At 40.3% G+C, this 20,535-nt stretch overlaps 1 protein-coding gene across 3 annotated transcripts in view; it reads right to left on the minus strand.

Moving 5' to 3' along the window:
- The window catches only part of adarb1b (adenosine deaminase RNA specific B1b), a 120,168-nt gene that overhangs the window by 14,622 nt on the left and 85,011 nt on the right, over nt 1-20,535 (minus strand). For all 3 annotated transcript variants that reach the window (XM_038720122.1, XM_038720121.1, XM_038720120.1), the window contains one exon: nt 2,941-3,015. In XM_038720122.1, coding sequence (XP_038576050.1) covers nt 2,941-2,968 — 28 coding nt within the window. In that variant the 5' untranslated portion in view covers nt 2,969-3,015. The remainder of the gene's footprint in view (nt 1-2,940; nt 3,016-20,535) is intronic.

Consider the following 20,535-nt stretch of genomic DNA (forward strand, 5'->3'; position numbering starts at 1 on the left):
TAAAACAAATAGTAAAACACCATTGGAACATATACTATTCTTAGAGATGTACCTTGATCAATGTTCAAAACTTTTATTACAATATTTTGGTGATATGGTATTTAATTTTGAAATTTACCTCTAATTATATCTTCATAATGAAAGTTGTAGTTATTAAAGATTGTTATTCTAATGTCCAGGGTAAAGTGGGAGAAATATATTTTCAAGTAAAACAACTACTGTACACTTTTCAGGTTGCACAGTGTTACGGGTCTCAAACATAAATGCACACAAATACGAGCACACATATCAAACACTCAACATAGACACACACACACACACACACACGCACAGAGAGCTGTTCCTCATCCACTATCAATTTTTAATCACTTGAGTGCCTACAGAGAAATTAGGTACATTCAGTTTTAAACTGCAGGTTCTGAAATACGCTGTACTGGGGAACACATATCACTGAATCCAGTTAGCAAAGTGGATGGAATATTGGCAAAAATTTTCATTTATAACATCCTTCAGCAAAGGCTTGATAGGTTACTCCTTGCGGTACTCAGGAGAAAGAGAGGCCGCAGTGTGCATGAGTGGGATTGTAGGTTGGGTTGAGGGAGTGCAGGGAAGGAGTGCAGGGGGAGGAGCTGAGGACCAGGCAAACAGGAGAATACATCAAAGAGGCAGAAGGAGAAGACTCCACCTACTGCAGGATCCTAAAGGCTTGACTGGTGACACGCTGGGAGGTTAAAATGCTGTTTACCCGTTTTACATAAGATTTTGAAAAGAATGACTGTCATATTTAAAATGAGGAAAATCTGAATTGAAAATCTGTTCCTAATGAGGTGCCATTCATAAGACCCTGCGTCTCTGAGATCCCCCCCATGGAGCTTGTGAGAGAACACTCTGCAAAATGTACTGACATGCCGTTACCATCTGCATACTACAATTGACATGTCTGAAGGCAAGAAAAAAAAAGACACTTATTCCTGAAATCAAAAACACAAACTGCATATACTTCAATTCAGAGCATATCGGAAAACATGCAATACTTTTTGGTGTGTGCGTGCATTCTGCAAACTGGTATTTGAGGTTCGTAAATAAACAAGGCAAAGGAGGGACAGCGTAACTGTGCACTATAACAGCAAAGAAGAACTATCACCTATAAAAATGGTGACAGGTTATGTTTGAGTTTTAGACAGGGACACAATCTCAGCCATAGACTTCAGACCACCACAGATACTGCAGCACAAGTAATTTTAGCTGTGGTGGCACACGAGGACCTGGACTCTCATGCGGAGTGAACTGTTTTAAAATTGACAGCATGTAGTACTGTACTTCATTATGTTTCTCTGCAAAGGATAGAATACATTCAGACAACTTAGAGAACATAAAACTTTCGGCTAGTGGAAATTTGGGGATTTCCATTTATTGAAGACATACTATACTTGAATATACACGTTTTAGTTAGTGATCAATACATCTCCTATAACAGTAATATTTGTGGGGTATAGTGACCACTAAGCCAATCGGAAAAATATAATCACAAACTGAAAACTCTAGCATGCTGCACAGACAAAACAATATATAATATATAATGGCACACAGAAAAACCTAGAGCACTCCTTTCTCCATTCCAAAAGGGTAAAAATTTATACTATCAATTTTAGGGTATAATAGCTTTTTGCAGTACGATGGATATCCGGTAGGACTCCAGAGCCTAAGACCAGATCAGAGGACAAAAGCCTTAGAGCGACAGGCATGACACCATGCATTGAATTATGGTACACACATGCAGTTGTGGTCATTATCATGCCAGCATCTGTGTAATCAGCACCCATCAGTTATGCAAAGACTAAATATCCCATATGCTTGGATCTTTCAGGGCTAAAGTTCCCTGTGGGGTTTGCATGAAACAAATAATGCAGACAAGTAAAAGTATTTTATCACAACTTGATTTAAAGTGTAACTTGTTTGTTGGGCTTTTGATTTGTGATTAAAAGAATTTCAAGAACTGCTAAGGTTGTCACATAAAAGTTAAAAAATGATTTCATGTCTTTCTCTGGTGTTCCCTTGGTGTGAGCTCGGACTGCGTTTCATCTTCTGACTAAAAATGTAAGAAAGAGGCTTCAGAGGCTTTGAAAGACAACAAAGACTATTTGGCAACTCTGCTTATTTGACTCAACACATAAAAACATGCTTCTCCTCGGAGAACAAACACTGAGTGTGACACTACAATGAGAAGTGCTCATTTGTATTGCAGGTTAGGGCAGTGCTGGGATGACAGCTCCCTTTGAATGCGAGTTCAAAATTGTTAGTGTGGGCAAACACATTCAATCATGTCTTTCCGTGTCTTCTGAGACTCAGTTAGTGAGTTCAAACCAAAATGTCTAATTAAAGTTCAATAAGCCGGAGTGGAAAGGATTTTCTTAAGAGAGAAATGGAGGAAGAGGAAATCTGTAATATGACCTGAAGCCTCTCAGATGTAAGGATTAGTTCTTCCCTAAAAAGTTTTAGTAAAATCGACGGCATGTATTTGTGTGTGTATGTAAGTTTCTGTGTCTTGGTTCAGTTAAGGACAAATGATGGCTCCATTCGAGTTCACGGAGTGGCAACTGAACGAGAATATAATTAGCAACACCACATGTAAACTGTGCTTTTTCTTTTTCAGACATACTTTTGGCCATATTTTTATGTACCGGTTACATTTAGCTTGATTTGTTTTACCTTGCATTACATGTTATGTTATTTTACATGTGGGCTAGACACTATATACTGGGGTGATATAGGCGACAAAATGTTTTCACACTGATTACACATCAGAGAAGGACAGGAGGACATACGAGGGCGGGCAGACAGAAAGGAGGGAAAGAAAAATACAGGCAAAGTAGAGACCAGCTATTGCTCAGACAGGAAGACAGACGGACAGAAAAATGGGTAAAATCAGAGCCGACTCACTCATATTCTCCTCCTCATCCACATCCATGGCGACAGGTTTGTTCAGACCTGAGAGCAGCCTTGCCCCCACCGCACCTGAGGATGAGAGGACATAAAGGTGGACTGCATAAGCACAGTTAAGAGTGATGCGCATGCACATAAACACATTCAGAGACCTTCAGTGGCTACAGCGATGATACATTTCTTGATGCTCCAGCACACACACACAAAAGAAAAACGCACATACTGCACTGTGTAAGTAAGTAGCCCGTGATGCAAGCGTATAAATATTCAGAGACTGAGAGATATCAAGGTGAGAGAGGAGGCCAGGGCTGACAGGCCTTAATAGCAGGAGCAGTCTATTGTGACTTTAATATCCCTCCGATTAGACCTCATTTCCCACTGCCTGCTGAGAGATATACAGCTAGTGACATGGCCAAGTTACTCCACTGCCACACACACGAACACACGACTTATCCCAAGGTGGAGAGAGCGATTAAAGCTCCATTAAGCAATATTTTTCACACTAACATAGAATCAAATGATTTCATGCAATCTGAAATGTCCGCTCACGCTGCCAATTACACTGTCAGTGAACAACTCTGAGTCCAAATGTTTTTTCTTCTTCACAGTTGTCTGCAACTTACTCTGTTTTGCCATTTGCCAATACGAGGCTAATTAAGAAACAAGCCCCTTTTATAGCCGTCATGAAGCTTTTGGTCAGTGTCTGACATGGTATAAGCCAATAATGAACGGGGGACCGGTAGGTCATCTTGGTGGTCTCTTTCCGGATGTGAAATGCCAGGGTGCTGAAACCAAATCCGTCTAGACTGAACTTTTAAAACATTCTTTTCTTCTATGTCTATAAAACTCTATAAATGCTGCCCAGTACAACCCTGCGGTTGAATGAATGTGTAACAGTTCATGTTTGAACAGAAACATGACTCAAAATGAATGCATAATGAAGTGACAGTGTCGCATTTATAGGGAGGGTAAGCACTGCTTGGTTTACTTTCCACACCCAGATTTTATCCTGCCGGTCCGGGGATTGAAGCGGTGACCTCCGAGTCACAAGCTCGCTTCTCTAACCTTTGGGCCACCACTGTGGACACTTGACAAATTTAAACCTGATATTCACTTTTTTTTAGCACCAACTTTGGAGGGTAATATCTGTCTCTTTAGCGGCTATATTCTCCACTCTGTTCGCCAGCTAGTTGCTAACTTTGTCTGTCTACTGTTTGTTGCTGAGCAGGTAGTGCAGAGTTGTTTATCAGAGCTTTATATTTAATCTGAACAGCTCCCTGCCGCAGCTGGAAACAACATTAAATATAGCCACAAGCGGCAATGATCGGGATCCAAACAAGTAGTGAAAAAAGCAACATTTGACATTTTCAGGAGAGAAGATCAGATGCAGGTGAGATTAAAGTTATGAAAGAATTTGGACTTTTAGCCAACCTTTTTTTAAAGATAATTTCTGAAACGCAAACTTTTTTGATTGTAAGTATATATACCTGAATAGTGGTGGAAATGTCCAACCCACCTGCCAAATTTTGTGTTTCCAAGTTTCAAGGTTTATGCTGCACACTTTTAAGCAGAGAAAACTAAGAAAGTGTCATGGGATCCAAGAAGAATAGGAAAACTTTGTTCTGGAAACCCTCATTGTTGGCTAGCAGGACTTGTTCACCTGGATTTGAACCCTGGCACTTTTTTCCACACACCTTTTCACAAGTTGAGGCAGTGACATCCCATGTGCCAGATATATATGTCAGTTTAAACTTAAAACGCTTACAACAGTCAAAATGTTGGTGATAAAATTCTGAACAAAAAAAGATGCCAATTTTGATTTACGAGCATTTATGTAAATTCGTAAGTGAAGACAAAAAAGAAAAAAATTATTGAAATAAACACAAGTATTGGAATAGTATCCAACTATTTCTGTCAACCATAAGGTTTACCTTTGATCATCCTTTTTCCAGCCTGCTGAACATCAATTTAATGATCTCCAAAAATATAATCTCAGAAAAGGCCCTTACTTGGAATAGTTGCACCACTGGCTCATACTACAACTGCTAATTACAGAATTAAAAACAAAGTTTCAACTGCACGATTTCCCCCAATGATCTTCACATTTTGACACCACTTGAAAAGTCATAGCGCAACAAAAAATATTGCCGAGAGCAGGGCAGATGCGTGCAGACTGATGAAACAGACTAACAGAGTAAGTTAGATGAGAGAAAGAGCGAGTGAAAGCAGCAAAGAAGGAAAAGGCGGAGAGGCGAACGACACAAAGAGACAGAGAGAAAGCAGGAGAAAGATGGCATTGTGATATAGAGCAGATTGTGCTGATTCTACTCTCTCTCCACCCGTCTTCCATCAGTGCCCCCATTCCTCAGCCAGACACTTTCTTAAGCTAAACTAAATGGGCTAATTAATCTGGGCTAATGGTGGGTGACAGCAAATATGCTAGCACAATTATCACCCTATTAAAGATTCATATTCCAACCCATAATTGAAAATGAAAAGGTGGGGTGAAGGGAGGATGGGTGGGAGTAGGTCCAACCGAGTGGAAGATGAGAGTCATTTTTCTCAGGTAGCAGGAGCCAGGTGCCCCCGGCCCCCAAACACTCAACCAGCAACTCAAAACCACATCTACAAGACTGTATGGCAAGACTAGCTGCACCAATTACAGGTCGTTACTTTTGCAGTGCATGTTACTGGATGATTGTATGTTTCCGGAGTTTAACTTCTTGGCTATGAAAAGTTTTTGTTAGAGAACATTCTTAGGAGTCTTATTTGATGTAACGGGGAAAGGTAAGACGGGTCGAGCACAAGTGTTCACTGACCTTCCAGCTCTACTTATGTCTCTCATGTAACTGTCCTTGTTAGGGAGACAACAGTTAGACTGATAAGGTAGAGACAGTAGCTCAGGCGTCAGGCTAACAGATATCGGTGTTCTTACAAGAATGTTTACGTGAACTTACTGGCTCCACAGATTAGAGTACAACAAGTAATAGAATTCAATATGAAGTAGCATTGGAGTCTAAACATCAGATAGATTTGTTGTTCTAGGTTACGGCGAGTTAAAGATGAACTAAAACCTACAGGCACTAAGGGGAAGACAGAAACATAAAAGGGACCAAAAGATGTCCTCCTTGAGATTTGGTGTGCGTTCACATCTTGTATGCTGGCACTGCATCTCCTCGGCCGGGCTCAATAAACCAAATGCCACAACTGAACCCGGCTCACAATATATCTTCAACAAATTTAACATCTTAATTTGGTTAATCTTCATTAATCTTAACTTGTCTCTTCATGCTAAAGGTGTGGCTAGATGTGGAACTGGGCAATAAATGAATTACATGTAAGTGTACAACTACATCTACGTCTAAATATTAAACAAGACAGTGGTTTAACTCACACACTTTTTCTTCTACCTTCATAATTCCTCAAATGCACACTGTCACGTAGTTTAATCAGAAACTGATGCAAATGTGCCTGTCAGTTTTGATTTTCTGATGAGACCACCTTGGTCTTATATATCTGTAACTATTCCTGAAATCAGGTGCAATCAGTGGGGAGAGTCCCACAAAGAATTCATTAAATGAATCTATGAGTATGCGGGTTTGTGTACGTGTGTGTCTTGTGAAGTAAATCCGGAGGTAAATGGCAACGCAGTCCTAAAGGGCACTGCGCCTCAGAAAAAAAAAACAAACAAAAAAAAACACCATCACAGCACTCTGTTACCTAAAATGAAAGCTCATATTTTTATGTTGAGTGAGACTTTATATACTTTTAAAAAAACACACCTGTGTCAATGAGGAAATCAGTGTAAATTCTCAGAAATGGAGAGACATGATTATTAGGACAGAGTAATGCTGTGCTATATGTAGTGTCTTGTGAAGGTGTTCGGGGGAATACATGTATCCTCCTCTCATCAGGTCATCCAGATCAAAAGTGACAAATTAAAGTAATCTAAACGCAGACATTTTGAAAATATGTCAAGTTGTCTGTTAAGTTGCCTAAAGGAATACCTTTACCTTTACCTACCTTTTAAGATAGGTAATGGCCATCAAAAACATTCACAGGTATATAAGGTGCTGTAACCGATTTCAGATCGAAACTTATTGTGACTGAGGTACGCATAAACTTTTCGGAACCAACTACATCGACGTTATACAGGAATGCACATCTGCAACCTCTGAAGTAAACTTCTCCAGTATTGGTACTTATGCACTTTGAATATGAAGGACCGACAGCAACCTACTGTTGACCACTGATGAGAATATGTTGTTCTATCAAACAATTATGATTTAAAGACATCTCAAAGTCATATATTTGGAAATACGGTATCGCATTTAGACCACTAGCCAACAAAATTGCTCAAGAAAAGCGAGTAGAACAGAACATGAAAGACTGATGTTTTCTGAAACGATTGCAAAACTAATTTGGACGTTTGCATACGTAGACATTTATATGATTTTTGTATTGAACACTTTTGAACACACAACTGAAGATTTAAAGTGAGTCAAAGGGAGCAAGAGCGAGGGCTGCCGACTATCTCCCTCCATATACATAAATTATCCTGCGTCATCAAGTTGTGAGAAGGCTTGGTTCCAGGTAATTCTGAGTGGACGCCAAGGGAGGCAGGGAAAAGAGAAAGATGAGAAAGAAGATGAAAAACCTCAAATTCAATCTGGCACGGTGAGAGGGACTGAGGGGAAATAAGGTGGTTTTGATTTGTCTCTCATCCCTCGCTTGCGCTGTGACGGAGCGATAGAGCATCACCACCGTGTAGGGACCAGCAGCGGCCAACTGACGGGAGGAGGCGGGGCTGGGGAAAAGGTAAAGGTGAGGGAAAAATAGAGGACGAGAGAGATAGAAAATGCAATCCTATTCCAAGTAAAAGAGAATGATTATCTTCTCTAAAACAGAAGGCGAAGGAAGGGTCTGCCCTTGGCAGGCGGTGGGGTTCAAACTGTCTAAAACAAACTGCCTATGAGGGCAGGACTCAGATTTCCCATCAAAATAATTTCAGACCAAATTCAGACCTTAAAAAAATACAGTGAAAGCTAGAGGCATCAATAATTAAAGAAATTATCCTGCTTGCACATTAAAAAAACATCCTAATCTATTTTGGCATGCACGGCATTAGTAGCTCCATCTGCAACTGGACTGCTATGACTTCTACTAAAGCTTGAAAGATAAACCGCCATGCAAATGGAACACAAAGCAAAAACACATTGAGTTGTAAGATCCATTGGTGTAAAGACGCCAAACACACACTGTAGCAACGCATCAGCATTAGGGGACAGCATATTTTTGCACTGCACAGGGCACTGGATGTATAGATTTGCTGAATTCCCACAGATTCTGTTCTCTGTGCATCTCTCTCCAAACTATAGTTGTGCACTTTATAAGCCTCTTTTAATTGCATGTTATATGCTGTGGCAGTGGCAACTCTTCAATCTTTGTAAGGGGATATCATTCTGTGTAACCTCACTGTCTGTCTCAATGGCATAATGGGATTACTTGGGATGCTCGCTGTGCTTTACTTATAACGTAATGCCTACTTTCCTGGTTTCTGTATTACCTTATCCACCTGACCTTTCACTGCAAATAGTAGGGTACGGCTCTTTAAATTCTTGGGAATCGGAAATGCCTTTGACAAGGAGGGTAGTTTTTACAGAGAGTGCACCTTAACGCTCATTCAGCCTTTTTATTTGGTCCAATCCAGGCTGGCACATCACTTCCTGTTACCTTTACTGGTAGCTTAGCACTCTGGCTTTTATAACACTGAGTAGCTTAAACTGTCCCTATATTTTATTCACCCCTTTGTATATTTACTTTGTAGCCTGAAATGTGCTGTTCTAAGTTCCTTGTTCTGTGTCTCCTGTGTGCTTGATCTCTCTTTATCTACTGTATCTCAGTGTCAACTAACTTATGATCCTGAGTTGACTGACTGTAATCGTCACTGGAGCTCCGATACTACAATTCACCATGGCAACGGATAAATAATAAATAAATATGAATGCGTGCCAACACGGACCATGATAGGCTCTAAAACGCAGGAGTGGAGGAAGGATTAATACGTTAACAATAGTACTATACAGCGTTGCTCATTCATCATTTACCAGACTGGAATTTCCTTCCTAATGAATGATAAAGAGCTGGAATTCTCCTACAGCCCATTACATTCAATTTTAAATAGGAAGGTGTTACGACCCAGCTCCGAAGCAACATAAACCCGATGGTTTTGGTATATTAAAGTTATTTATTTTCTCAGGGAGTTTAACAAAAGGGATTTTCAACCAACAGAAACAGGCAAGTGGGTGATACGTAAACAACTGAAAACAATATAACAATATAAGGAGATCTCTAGAAACGAGATTACTATAGTTGCTATATTTAATAAGCTGTAACCCGACGGGAATAAATACCGGTAGCAATTGGCTACCTGATTATGAACCGAGTAGGTTAGCCTATTAATTCTTATTTTGCAGTGGAAAATGTGTCTATAGATTAGACATCGTTTACATTAATAAAATCTTGCTCATTTCGTATTTTATTCATGCTGTCAAAACCCATTCAGACTATCAGCAGGTAAAATGAAAAACTCATTTTTAAACTACATTCAGGCCTGTTTGTTTCAGCTGCACCACAGTCATGCTCACTCAGAAATAGTCACATCATCTACAGTAGGCTTATGATAAATACGATGGGAATGTTCCAATCAGTGCGACTACAATATGAAAGATTACTGTTCATTGATCAGTTTTAGTTTAAACAGTGATTACTGCAGTAATGTAGCTCACAGTACGTGTTTTCAGTGCAACTGTCCACAGAGTCACAGAGTTATAGTAACTAAAGACGGACAGAGATTTTATTCTGTGCTGAGGATAAATCCATGATGTGCGGAGATAACTCCATACATCGATGACAGATTGATCATGAAAGCGGTCATGTTCAAGATCATGTTTGGGTAAAAAATTAATAGCCTATCCAACTGTGATTTTAAAGTTTTTTAAGATATAAATACGTTCTGATAAGTGCTTTGATATCAACAGTATGAATGAGGAGACAGCTGCCTCAGGCTCCACAGGAGGGGAGAAAACCCAGATATTCCCTCATCTCAGGCTTAACATAAACCCGCTTTCTGACATGGGGCCCGGATCACATAGCTGTGCGCTCTGAACATGCCTAACTCTGGCTCACGTCCTTCACTAACATACTTAGTGGCATTATTTGCGCCTGACAGTGGCTTTTTTCCACATTTCCTTTTGTTTATTCTTTGAACAGGTTCTTGATGTTTCCATCCATCCATCCATCCATCATCAACCGCTTATCCTGCTGACATCGGGATTGTCCAGGGTACACCCTGGTCAGGTCGCCAGTCCATCGCAGGGCCACACACAGACAAACAACCACTCACGCTCACACTCACACCTTGTGTATTTTAGTCTTTTCAATGTTTTCATGCTTTTATCTTGTATTGTTTTTGTATTATTGTCTTTTGGGTATTATTGTCTTTACACTTGTTAAAGCACTTTGTAACTTGTTTTTGAAAAGTGCTCTACAAATAAAGATTATTATTATTATAAGGACAATTTAGGGTCACCAATTAACCTAGTCCGCATGTCTTTGGACGGTGGGAGGACAAGCATCTTTAACTTACCATTTCCCCTCTCTGCTGCACTCTAGCTTATACTATGTCCACACCTTCTATTTGTCCCTCTATTTAGCTTAGCTGTCTACAATTTTGAACAATTATCTTTGACATGCCTGATTTGATATTGCATGTATCCTACTGATGAAACATGTCGGAAGGGCATCCCATTCATCTCACTGATTTGTGTTTTATATCTATGTAATTATGAAGGCACTGAATGTTTACATGTAAACCTCCTGTTTAGATGAGATGATGGCAACTCTGTAGGGCAAACATTGACAAAAGACAATGTATTGGTGGGAATACCGCCAACAGGGACACAAGCTGACACAGATGTAATTTGTGCCAAGGATAACATGGCGATTGGCCCACTGATGGAGTGATGGTGTCTAATTGGTCCCTTGACAAGATGATCGCCTCTGATTGGTCTGACTGTCAACTGGGGTTTCTAGTGTGATCTCACGTAAAAGCCTTGCTCTTTGGTGTAATTACACAGACACTGGGGAAGACACTTGGGCATTGAAAACACTTATCTCCTTTACTTCAATCTTTCACCTTTCACTCAAGCTCTGTGGGGTCCAATGTAATTGAAAACAAACTTTTATTAAGAAAAGGCCACGAATCGACTGCATGCTTGGAATTAAATGGTACAATTTGACAGTAAAATGCAGACAGACCCATTTCACTCAACTCTAATGTACATAATCCACTTGCATCTTACATTTTGGATGAAATTACTAGTGTTCAATTCATTGAGGACTACTCGCCTCCCATCATTTTTCAGCCTGCAGTGTTGGCAAAAAGCCTCAGTGACACCATGTAACGCTTGGGCCCAGCGAGGGAATCTACAACTGTCCTCCAGACTACATTCACAGCTTATTACAAGACAAAAGCCTCCTCTTTCCAACTTTCAGAAGCCCGTCATGCTGCTGTGTTGACAGCAACAAGACAGGCTCTAAAAACAGCCGCAGCTTAGCTCCTGTCAAAAACACGCATCATTGCACTAATACAGCCATGTACGTACTTATCTCTCCGTGAGCTAGATCTCCATGCTGCTAAAGGAAACCCAAACAAAACCTCACTTATTTCCAGGAATCGTGTTGTAGTCTAGAGTTCTATAATTCAGGACCTTAATGATTTTCTGACTGTGTGTTACATTTGTGATTTATTTTCTGTTCTGTAACCTCCCAACCCCCTTTTATAGAGTTGAATATTATATTGCCTGGATGCACAGCAGTTGATGTAAATTAAATTTCAAGCACAGGTATGTAATGCTAAAGCTAAAAAACATATTAAAACGTAAGAGGTCTGTAAAACGCGCAGGGCTGTAGAGTTTGACAATACTGGAGCACTTGTGATGGATTCCTGTTACAACACAAAAACACTGACCTTTCTAAACCCTACTTTGAATAGCCACTATTATGAAAGGAAATACCTATTTAATATATATTCAATCATTCCAGCAATTTATTTATTTTTTCTTTTTAACATTTTCTCTGGTTTGCGATTCCTCAACCAAATGTTCTTGAACAGATTTGAGAGTCATTCCTAGGTCATGTTTGCAGGTTCTTTTTTTGGGGGGTGGGGAGGGATTTATTTTATTTATTTATTGCCATTTTTTGTGTTTATTTAACAGTGTATAGTAAAGAGGCAGACAGGGAAAGTGTGGAGAGAAAAAGGGAAGTGTTTTAATCCAGTTGTCCATGTTGTTGAGGATACTTTACATTCACCCCCCTTTATGTCCCCCTATTTAACATTTATAAGCAGTATATACACATGATAAATGCTTTATAACAACTTTATAAAAATGTAATTATAAACAGATACAAGTGTTTATTTATGTATTTGTATTACGACTATGTAATACAATGTTTATGCACCAGCCTCCACTTTGGTGTCCAACAGATAACGACTTATAATACAGAAACACAGTTGTTAATAATATAAAATATGTACTTATAAGACAAGTTATAATGGTTAACAAATACAAATACATTAAATATAAAAACGTCCAAACAGCTGAGGACAACTACTTTATAGTGTGTTATAAATTAGTTATTAAACGTCCAAACAGCTTATAAATGCTAAATAAGGACTCTTAAAGTAAAGTCTTACTATTCCACTTGACACAAGTGTAAAATGTCAGCTGGTATGAATTTGCTTGTAGATTAATAATTCATGACTAATTAATTACAGCTGTTAAAATGAGCATAAAAGCCTATTTGAACTAAACCTTTTCTTAAATGATTACTAAACCTCCCATTACTTTTTGAGAGTACAGCTTCATGTTAGAGCTATCAGAATTAAAAAAAAATAGAAAAGGGCTGGCTGCTGTACTGATCATATTAAAAGGTGAAAGCGCTTTATTTAAAGTGTCTGCGATTATCACATGCACAGCATCGAGCCCTTTAGTCATTTGCAGCAGACGACTTGCTTGCTTAACTGACCGCTTGGTCTGACAGGCTCTCTGGGGTGGTATCGTGGCTCGCGGTAGAAATCCAGGACTTGTTGGGTAATGGACCAGTACAGAGGCTCAGCTGGGAGTTAAGAGGAAAAAATGGGCAGTGCCCTCACACACACACACACACACACACACACACACACTAATTCAGATGTGCACTACTCAGATTTAGTTTCAGTGTGATTTACCTTACAAAAACACATGACAACTAGAAGTAGGGCTACATCTGCTACACTTTATTTCAGTCATTTAAATTTTGTTTTAATTGCAAATCCTCACATTTGAGAAGCTGGAATCAGTTTGTTTTGCTTAAAAATGATTTAAAACAATTACTCCACGATCAAAATGGTCGTTAATTAATTTTCATTCAGTCGACTAATTATCGTTGCAACTCTAATTGAGAATTACAGAATGGACGTTAAACGTTAAGGCTGTTAAGTTTACAAGCTCATTAACTATTTTTAGCATCTCAATATGGATAAGAAGCTCGGCTGAATGCCTACAATGCAAATGTTATGGACTTCTGTTTCCCCGAAAAACATGGAAATTAGTCAACTAAGAAAACAGAACAGCAGGGATGGAGAGTGTGGAAAAAGAAGAGAATTGGTCTTTTGTTGTGTTCCAGGCTTTAATATCTGGCAGTCGGTCGTTCATCATCATAGACTGCTGATGGTGAGAGAAGGCAAAAGGTGGAGAGAGCAGAGGCAGAGAGTATCAATATGAATTTTTTATTTGATGGGTTTTTATGGGAGATTGCATTTCAGAAGGCTGGCAGAGTCAAGGTTCATGGAAGAGTGAGAGGAGAGAGGCCAAGTCATAAAGGCCAGGTGAGAAATAATGGCGTCCCCGCACGTGAAGAACACACGCTGACACTTCTGTTTACAACATACACTATTCCCCACTATGTGTGCATAAAAAACTGTAATTCAAAAGAACACAGCGCCTCACTTTTTTTATCATTCTGCTTGAAGCTGAAAACGTCCTGATGCATTTCCTATCTTTTGTTTCTCTAAACCCACACACACCTTTTTACTACCAAACTTATTTTTCTCTCACACACACATACAGCCAAGACTCTTTCTTACTTGTCTTTTTTTTCTCCCTCCAATAATTTCACACACACACACACACTTGGCTGGCTTCAGGTGTGGTCATAAATCATCAGAGTGAGTGGCTATGATTCCCCCAGCGCTAGCAGAGCCAGGGGGAGGGGGAGGGATGGTGGAGAGCAGGGCTGGTGGGCCACAGACGAGGCTGCGGCTAAATGGCTGCCCTCGCTTCCTGGGTCCATCGAGGCCACAAACGACCGACTGCTCTGCCTCTGGGCGCGACACGTCGCAGACGGCCGACGTCAGCGACACACACACACACACACACAGAGTGTGAATAAACACATTTAGATGGACACAGAAACAAATGCACGCACATACAGACATAGACAGACAAAAAGATACTTGATAGTAATGCAACAAATGACACAAAACCACACTTTTGTGATGATATAAACTTGCGTAGCGTAGGATCTGTGGTGTCATCTTTTCGCTACAGCTTTAGTTTGCATCAGCCCTCAACTTGCGAACGACGGCATCAATACTTTAGGCAAATGCCCCTAAATGACACGTGTGACGTTCAAGGAATAAAACCCTCTAGCAGTTGTAGGAATTATCATGGGAGCAAAGGGGGAAGGTCAGGTGATGTTATTATAGGTGGATCAATGGGTAAACAAAACATCGGACTTTAACATGGGAGACCACAGCTCATTTCCCAATTCAATAATTACCCCCACCCTGCGAGAGCGGCCTTCCAAGAAGAACGACACTATTGATCCTTTAAGCAAGTCCCATTAAACGATAGGTGTTCATGTTCAAGCGAGAAAACCCTCTAGCGGTTGTAGGAATTATCATGGGAGCAAAGGGGGAAGTCAGGTGACGTTATTATAGGTGGATCAATGGGTCAAAAAAACGTCGGATTTTAAAATGAATCAAATTTCCACGCAACTGATGTGTTGTGATTATAACAATAACAGACATTAATTAGACTACTTTACTTCAAACTCTGTTTCTGACATGAACTTATTTCAGTATTGAGTAATGCAGTATGATAATCAAAAATATTTCTGCAAAGACAGTGCAGACAGTCACAGATCATCTGTAATTTCGGCTGTTTTCTCGCTCATACGTGGCTGTTAAATAAACAGAAAATATGAAACAGCCGAACGTTAGTTGACACGTGGAGTAACGTTACGTTACGATGACAGCAGCGAGGCAGAAATTACTTTTAAAATGAAGGCGGTGAAGAACTACGTGTCCTCGTGCTGATACTGTGCCGTGCTTGTGTGGAGACGAAAAGTGGACACGATTTGGGGTGCTGCCGTCTAGACAAAGTGCTCCGGGATATTTTCACTTCACGTGTTCATGCTGCTTCACGTATTCATGGACAGTCGAAGACGGTCGAAGGTGCGGTCTTGAAAAACCTAACCAACCTTAACCATCATAAAATTTAAAACATTTAACACTCATTATCATTATGTGTCATTTAAGAGGGCATATTTTGTATTTTAATTTGGAGGACTTGTTGCACCCTGCTTAATTCTTTCTTTTGTACTTTTGCTCCTAAACATAATTCAAAAACATACACCAGTCCTGTCCTCCCTACACTTACACATACAATAGACCACACTGTTACTGCTCGCCAACCCACAAACCACGGTCTCCCGGTAATTCTATTCATTCTCTGTTTAAATTGAGAACTACAGTTTGAGGACAGATATAGTCTTAGGTGGAAAATGAGGTCAGGACCAACAACTCTCACCTCCAAGGAAACCAGAGATAAACATCTGCTTGTAATGGCTTTATATGGTCTGTTTAAGCTGCGCAGTTGCAAATGGTGTAGAGTTTGACACATAGTAAAGTGAATGCCAGAACGATTAGATAACTGTGTTGGTTCCCTGGTGTACGACTATCACAGGAAAATATTTGGGTAAATGTCGTGTTTTTCTAAAGCCAACCCAGAAAGCGGAGCGGGAAGTGAACTGACAAACTGACACTACAGCTTTCTGAAGAGTGAGCTGATGAGTGACAGCAGCATCTCTCATTCACAATCCAAAATTCAAAATCCTTCACTAACCAATCACAGCCAACTATTAAACAGAATGAAAAGCACACAAAGAAAGTAGTGTGTGTGGTTTTTAGTAAATGGTACTACTTTCCATTGCCAGAGGAAAAACAACTTGTTTGCCAAGAAGAATAGTTGGAAATGAAGGAAAAAACAGGAGGGTTTTGGTGGTGAAACAGATCGAACAAGACTGAGAGTCTAAAATGAGGAATCGAAGATGAGGGGGAAAAGGATATGAAAGGAAAAAAGAGGACGCAAGGAAAGGGAAAGAAACTGGACAGAGACAAATGGCCATGGGAAATGGCCGTTGCAGCAGAGCCCGCCTATGAGACAGCCCTCTCAGCAGCCCTAACACAGACTGATAGGCCCACCGGGTCGCGCTACCACTCCAATCCATTCCTGGCTGATTCTTCCTGTACTCTAAAAAAATAAAATCATATTTCAAGCCATTTCAGACCTATCTAACTCACCAGAATGTGGTGAGAACAATGTAATGTTTTTATATTATTATATATTTATTACTACAATTGTATTTGAAATGAAGCTGCTGGGGGACAGGAATTTAGGAATTAAATTATTCATTCATTTAAAAATATTGTCTGTTGATATTAGTATGATACAGAACCATGAGGATTTCTTGCTTTCATTGGCAAATAACCAAGTTGTGCTTTATTTTAAGTGACGTCAACAAAAACAGAAGCATAGAAAACAAATGAAAAACGTGCTGTATCTTTCTTTATTTACTCATTCGGCTCATCTTTCCACTCTGCTGACTCAACCATCATAGTATGAAAAACTGTTTTACTGACGCTGTTTCAAAGTGTAAATTGCAGTGCAGAGTTGCAGTGAAAAGATAAAGGCAATACACATGCATACTGTGTTTTCCTCTGAAGCAATGGTTTGTTTGATTATTAAAAAAAAGCAGTTGTGTGTTCACGTGAACAGGGTATGTTGAATCACAACAAAATGTCACGCTGTAAAAAGTAGAAGAAAGGAAGAAGAAGTGCAGAGCTTTGTTTAGCGAAGGAGAGAAAGAACCGGAAAAGCCTCCCGCATCACTCAAGTTGCATGTATGGGAGCATTTTGACTTTGCTGTAAAGTATCATGATGAAGAGACAAGGGTGGTGGACAGAACTGTTACTGTATGCTTTTACTTTTTTTGATGATGTGATGATTTTATCACTAAGGAAGAAGGTATCATGCATCATGTTGCACTTATTATTTTAAACTGAGTACTGAATCGTTTGCTGAGCCGATTCTGTGACTCAAAACCGTGATTCGATCTGAAGCGTGAGTTTTGTGATGCATTTCACCACTAATTTTGATTTATTTTGACAGAGTTCAGGTCATAATTTTGTCCCACCCAGAGATTAGACCTGTACACTATAAAAATCCACACACAAATAAAGGGTTACATGTGGACTCCTGTCAAAACGAATTAAAATGATGCATCTGATAATCCTCTGCAACCCAAGCCCAGACAGTTTTAGACATTAATCTATATGATCTACAGTCATGCACAATAGCAAAGGAGTGCAGTGATTTTCCTGTAAAAGGAAAAAGAACAATAAATAGATTGATGAATTCCGCAGTTGCGGCAATGAGGAGGGAGTGGAATAGAAAATAAAGACAGAGAAGGATACAAGGAGGAATCCAGGGATCATTGTTAACTCTCCATGTATGTGGTTAGGTAAGTGACTGCTACTGTCGCCATCCCACACAATCCCATTACCTTCCCCAATAAAGCTTTGGCAGTCCAGTGATTACTTCAACAAAGCGGGAGAGAAAGAATCTTAATAGAAATGGGATCAGCTTTTTGTGTGTGTGTGTGTGTGTGAAGTCAGAACCTTCCCCATCTCTCTCTCCATCTCTGCTGCTTCCTCAGGTGATGTCTCCAGGCACTGAACAGGTAATGCACCGTAATGGAATACACGTGTGGGAGCCGGTGATCTAATGGAGAGGGGTCGTGGCAGAGAGGGGGAGTGCCTGTCGTGCTGCTTGATTGAAACTGATGGGCCAAGGTAAGGGGGCCACAGAGCACGGCCACCCAACTTAGCCTGTCTCATCAAACAGACACACACACGAACACACACACACACACTTACTTCAGAGTCCATTATTCAATTTGGCCCTTCTAATGACCAGCGAATTAGGCTGCCAGAAGCGATTTGCCTTCCGAGCCCTACTGCTGGACGTACATGCTTTTCTCCACTCTGCATATTAAGAGGCAGCCATTCAGACGCTGACATCCAATAAGCCTCCTCCAATCAGTGAATTTAGCTGGATGAGCTTGGATGAGGAAGGCATCTGAGACAATGAACACTTTCCCTCTTGATTTTTAGGTAAGAATCAAACATCCACGTAAGAGATGTGCAAATCTGTGTGTTAAAACTGAGAGTACACAAATATGCCTATAGGAATACGGTGTCTTCTTCATAAAACTACAATGCCCACACAATAGATGGCACAGAAAAAACTCGCCCTTTCTTTAGAACTAAAACTTTCAGGTCACTGAAGAAGCAAATAGACACCTGCTTGGTATTTATGTTTGCTAAGGTCAGTAAAAAAACATGGGCCTAGTGTCTCAGATGGAGTAAACAAGTCCCCAATCAATTCTTTCTGCAAGGCCAGTCTGCGACACACTGGTTTACCACACTTGGCACAAAGTGTGTATATCTTTCCCTCTCAAACGGCTCTATACGTATTTAGACACACAGGCCACGATCTGATACAAAAACGATACAGATCCATTTGGAACAATGCAATATGCTCTGATTCAAGGCCTATTCGATAAAACTCAATTGCGTCACAATTAGGTTTTAATTATTGTACTTAAATAATTAAAGTGATAAATAAATGTTCAATGTTCATTTCAAATACTGAATCAGTAATAGCGCAGAAAAGTATATCCCCGTGTCAGTGGTAAACATGGGCAGCGAAATAGGATGGATAACCTTTTAGCCACTTCCAAAGAGTTTTTTACTCAATTGCTGCTTGTTTACCTCAGTTCAATAGGTCAGTGTCATCCTTCTGAATTTGGTAATGTCAGTAAAGCTGTTTGGTGACGTGTCCCTGTAAGTAAAACAGCTCGTGGCTTCAGTAACAGTTTTGCCTCCAACCAGAAGGAGCTACAAGCCAGTCGGAAAAAGCTAACATAAGCATTAATTATTATTTTGCTGGAGAAAAAAAAAAAATTTCATCACCAAAAATGTGTTGATATGGACATATTGTAAGCCAAGGGTTGAATAAAAGGACAGGTCACTGCAGTTACACATCATGCTGTTTACCCCCAGCAAAAAACTTTCAGTCTGTGTCTCATGGACACTTCAAAGTGTCCCGTCACTCTTTATAGTTTCCTCAGCTCCAGGTATCAGGTTTAATAATAATAAAACTCCTCTACTTTTGCTTTCTTCCATCTTTTCAAGGTTGTTGGGTGGCTGCCTCTCCTCTTTTCACTAGAAACTGTAAAATCTATTTGACAGCTCTGATTTATGACACAGCATAGGCACCGAGCGCCTGTGGGGAAAAGAGACTCTGTTTGAGTGTGTTTGGGAGCGTGTGAATGTGTGTGTGTGTGTGTGTGTGAGCATGCCCGCCTCACAGTGGACCACAACTGCTGTGCTCAGTGTTCAAGCACCCAACAGAGCACGCAGGTAGGGAACTCCCAAAAACTCACATGTGCACACGAACATGCAGATGTATAGACACCTGTGCTTGCGTGCGCACACACAAATCAACAGAACCAGCATTCACAGACAGAGCACTGTACATTTTACACAATCTAAGAAGAGCTAAGCTAACCTGTGAGCCAAAACAGCCAGAACACATTTCATTTCATATGATGCCATAGTTTTATGAATGACCTAACTTTGACAGTGCCCTAAAACTGCATTTCTTCCTAGTTTGTTCATTTCTTTCCAACAGCGCTGTCTCTACTCCTGCTGTGTTGTTTATGCAGAATCAGATACAAGTCACCATCTCACGTAGCTAATGTCTTAAAGGAGGGAGAGCCATGGGAACCCTTGGGAGCAACATGCATGGGATCTTTTTTCAGTGCAGCTGTTTACATTTAAACATTGAAAGTGTGTTTGTCAGTTCTTTCCCTCTGCCTTTCTCTGTCCATCTAACCTCCTACACAATCCTCTCCTCTGTCCTCCCGTTCTCCTCGCCTGGATGCCCAGGGTGCTCACAGCTAACACCGTTTGTCACATTCAAGGCCAGGTTAGGCACACTGGGACCCGCTCTGCAAGGAGAGAGGGATGTGTTTGGGTGTATATAAGGGGGGCAGGGGTCTGAAAATAAATGCTGTGCAAGGACACGAACGTATCCATGTGGATTTGTGTGTGCCTGCGACACAGTCATCCAAGAGCTGAAT

The sequence above is a fragment of the Micropterus salmoides genome, unplaced genomic scaffold (genome assembly GCF_014851395.1).
Source record: "Micropterus salmoides isolate LMB-PRFRI ecotype aquatic unplaced genomic scaffold, ASM1485139v1 Ms_hic_scaffold_15, whole genome shotgun sequence".
Lineage (NCBI taxonomy): Eukaryota > Metazoa > Chordata > Actinopteri > Centrarchiformes > Centrarchidae > Micropterus > Micropterus salmoides.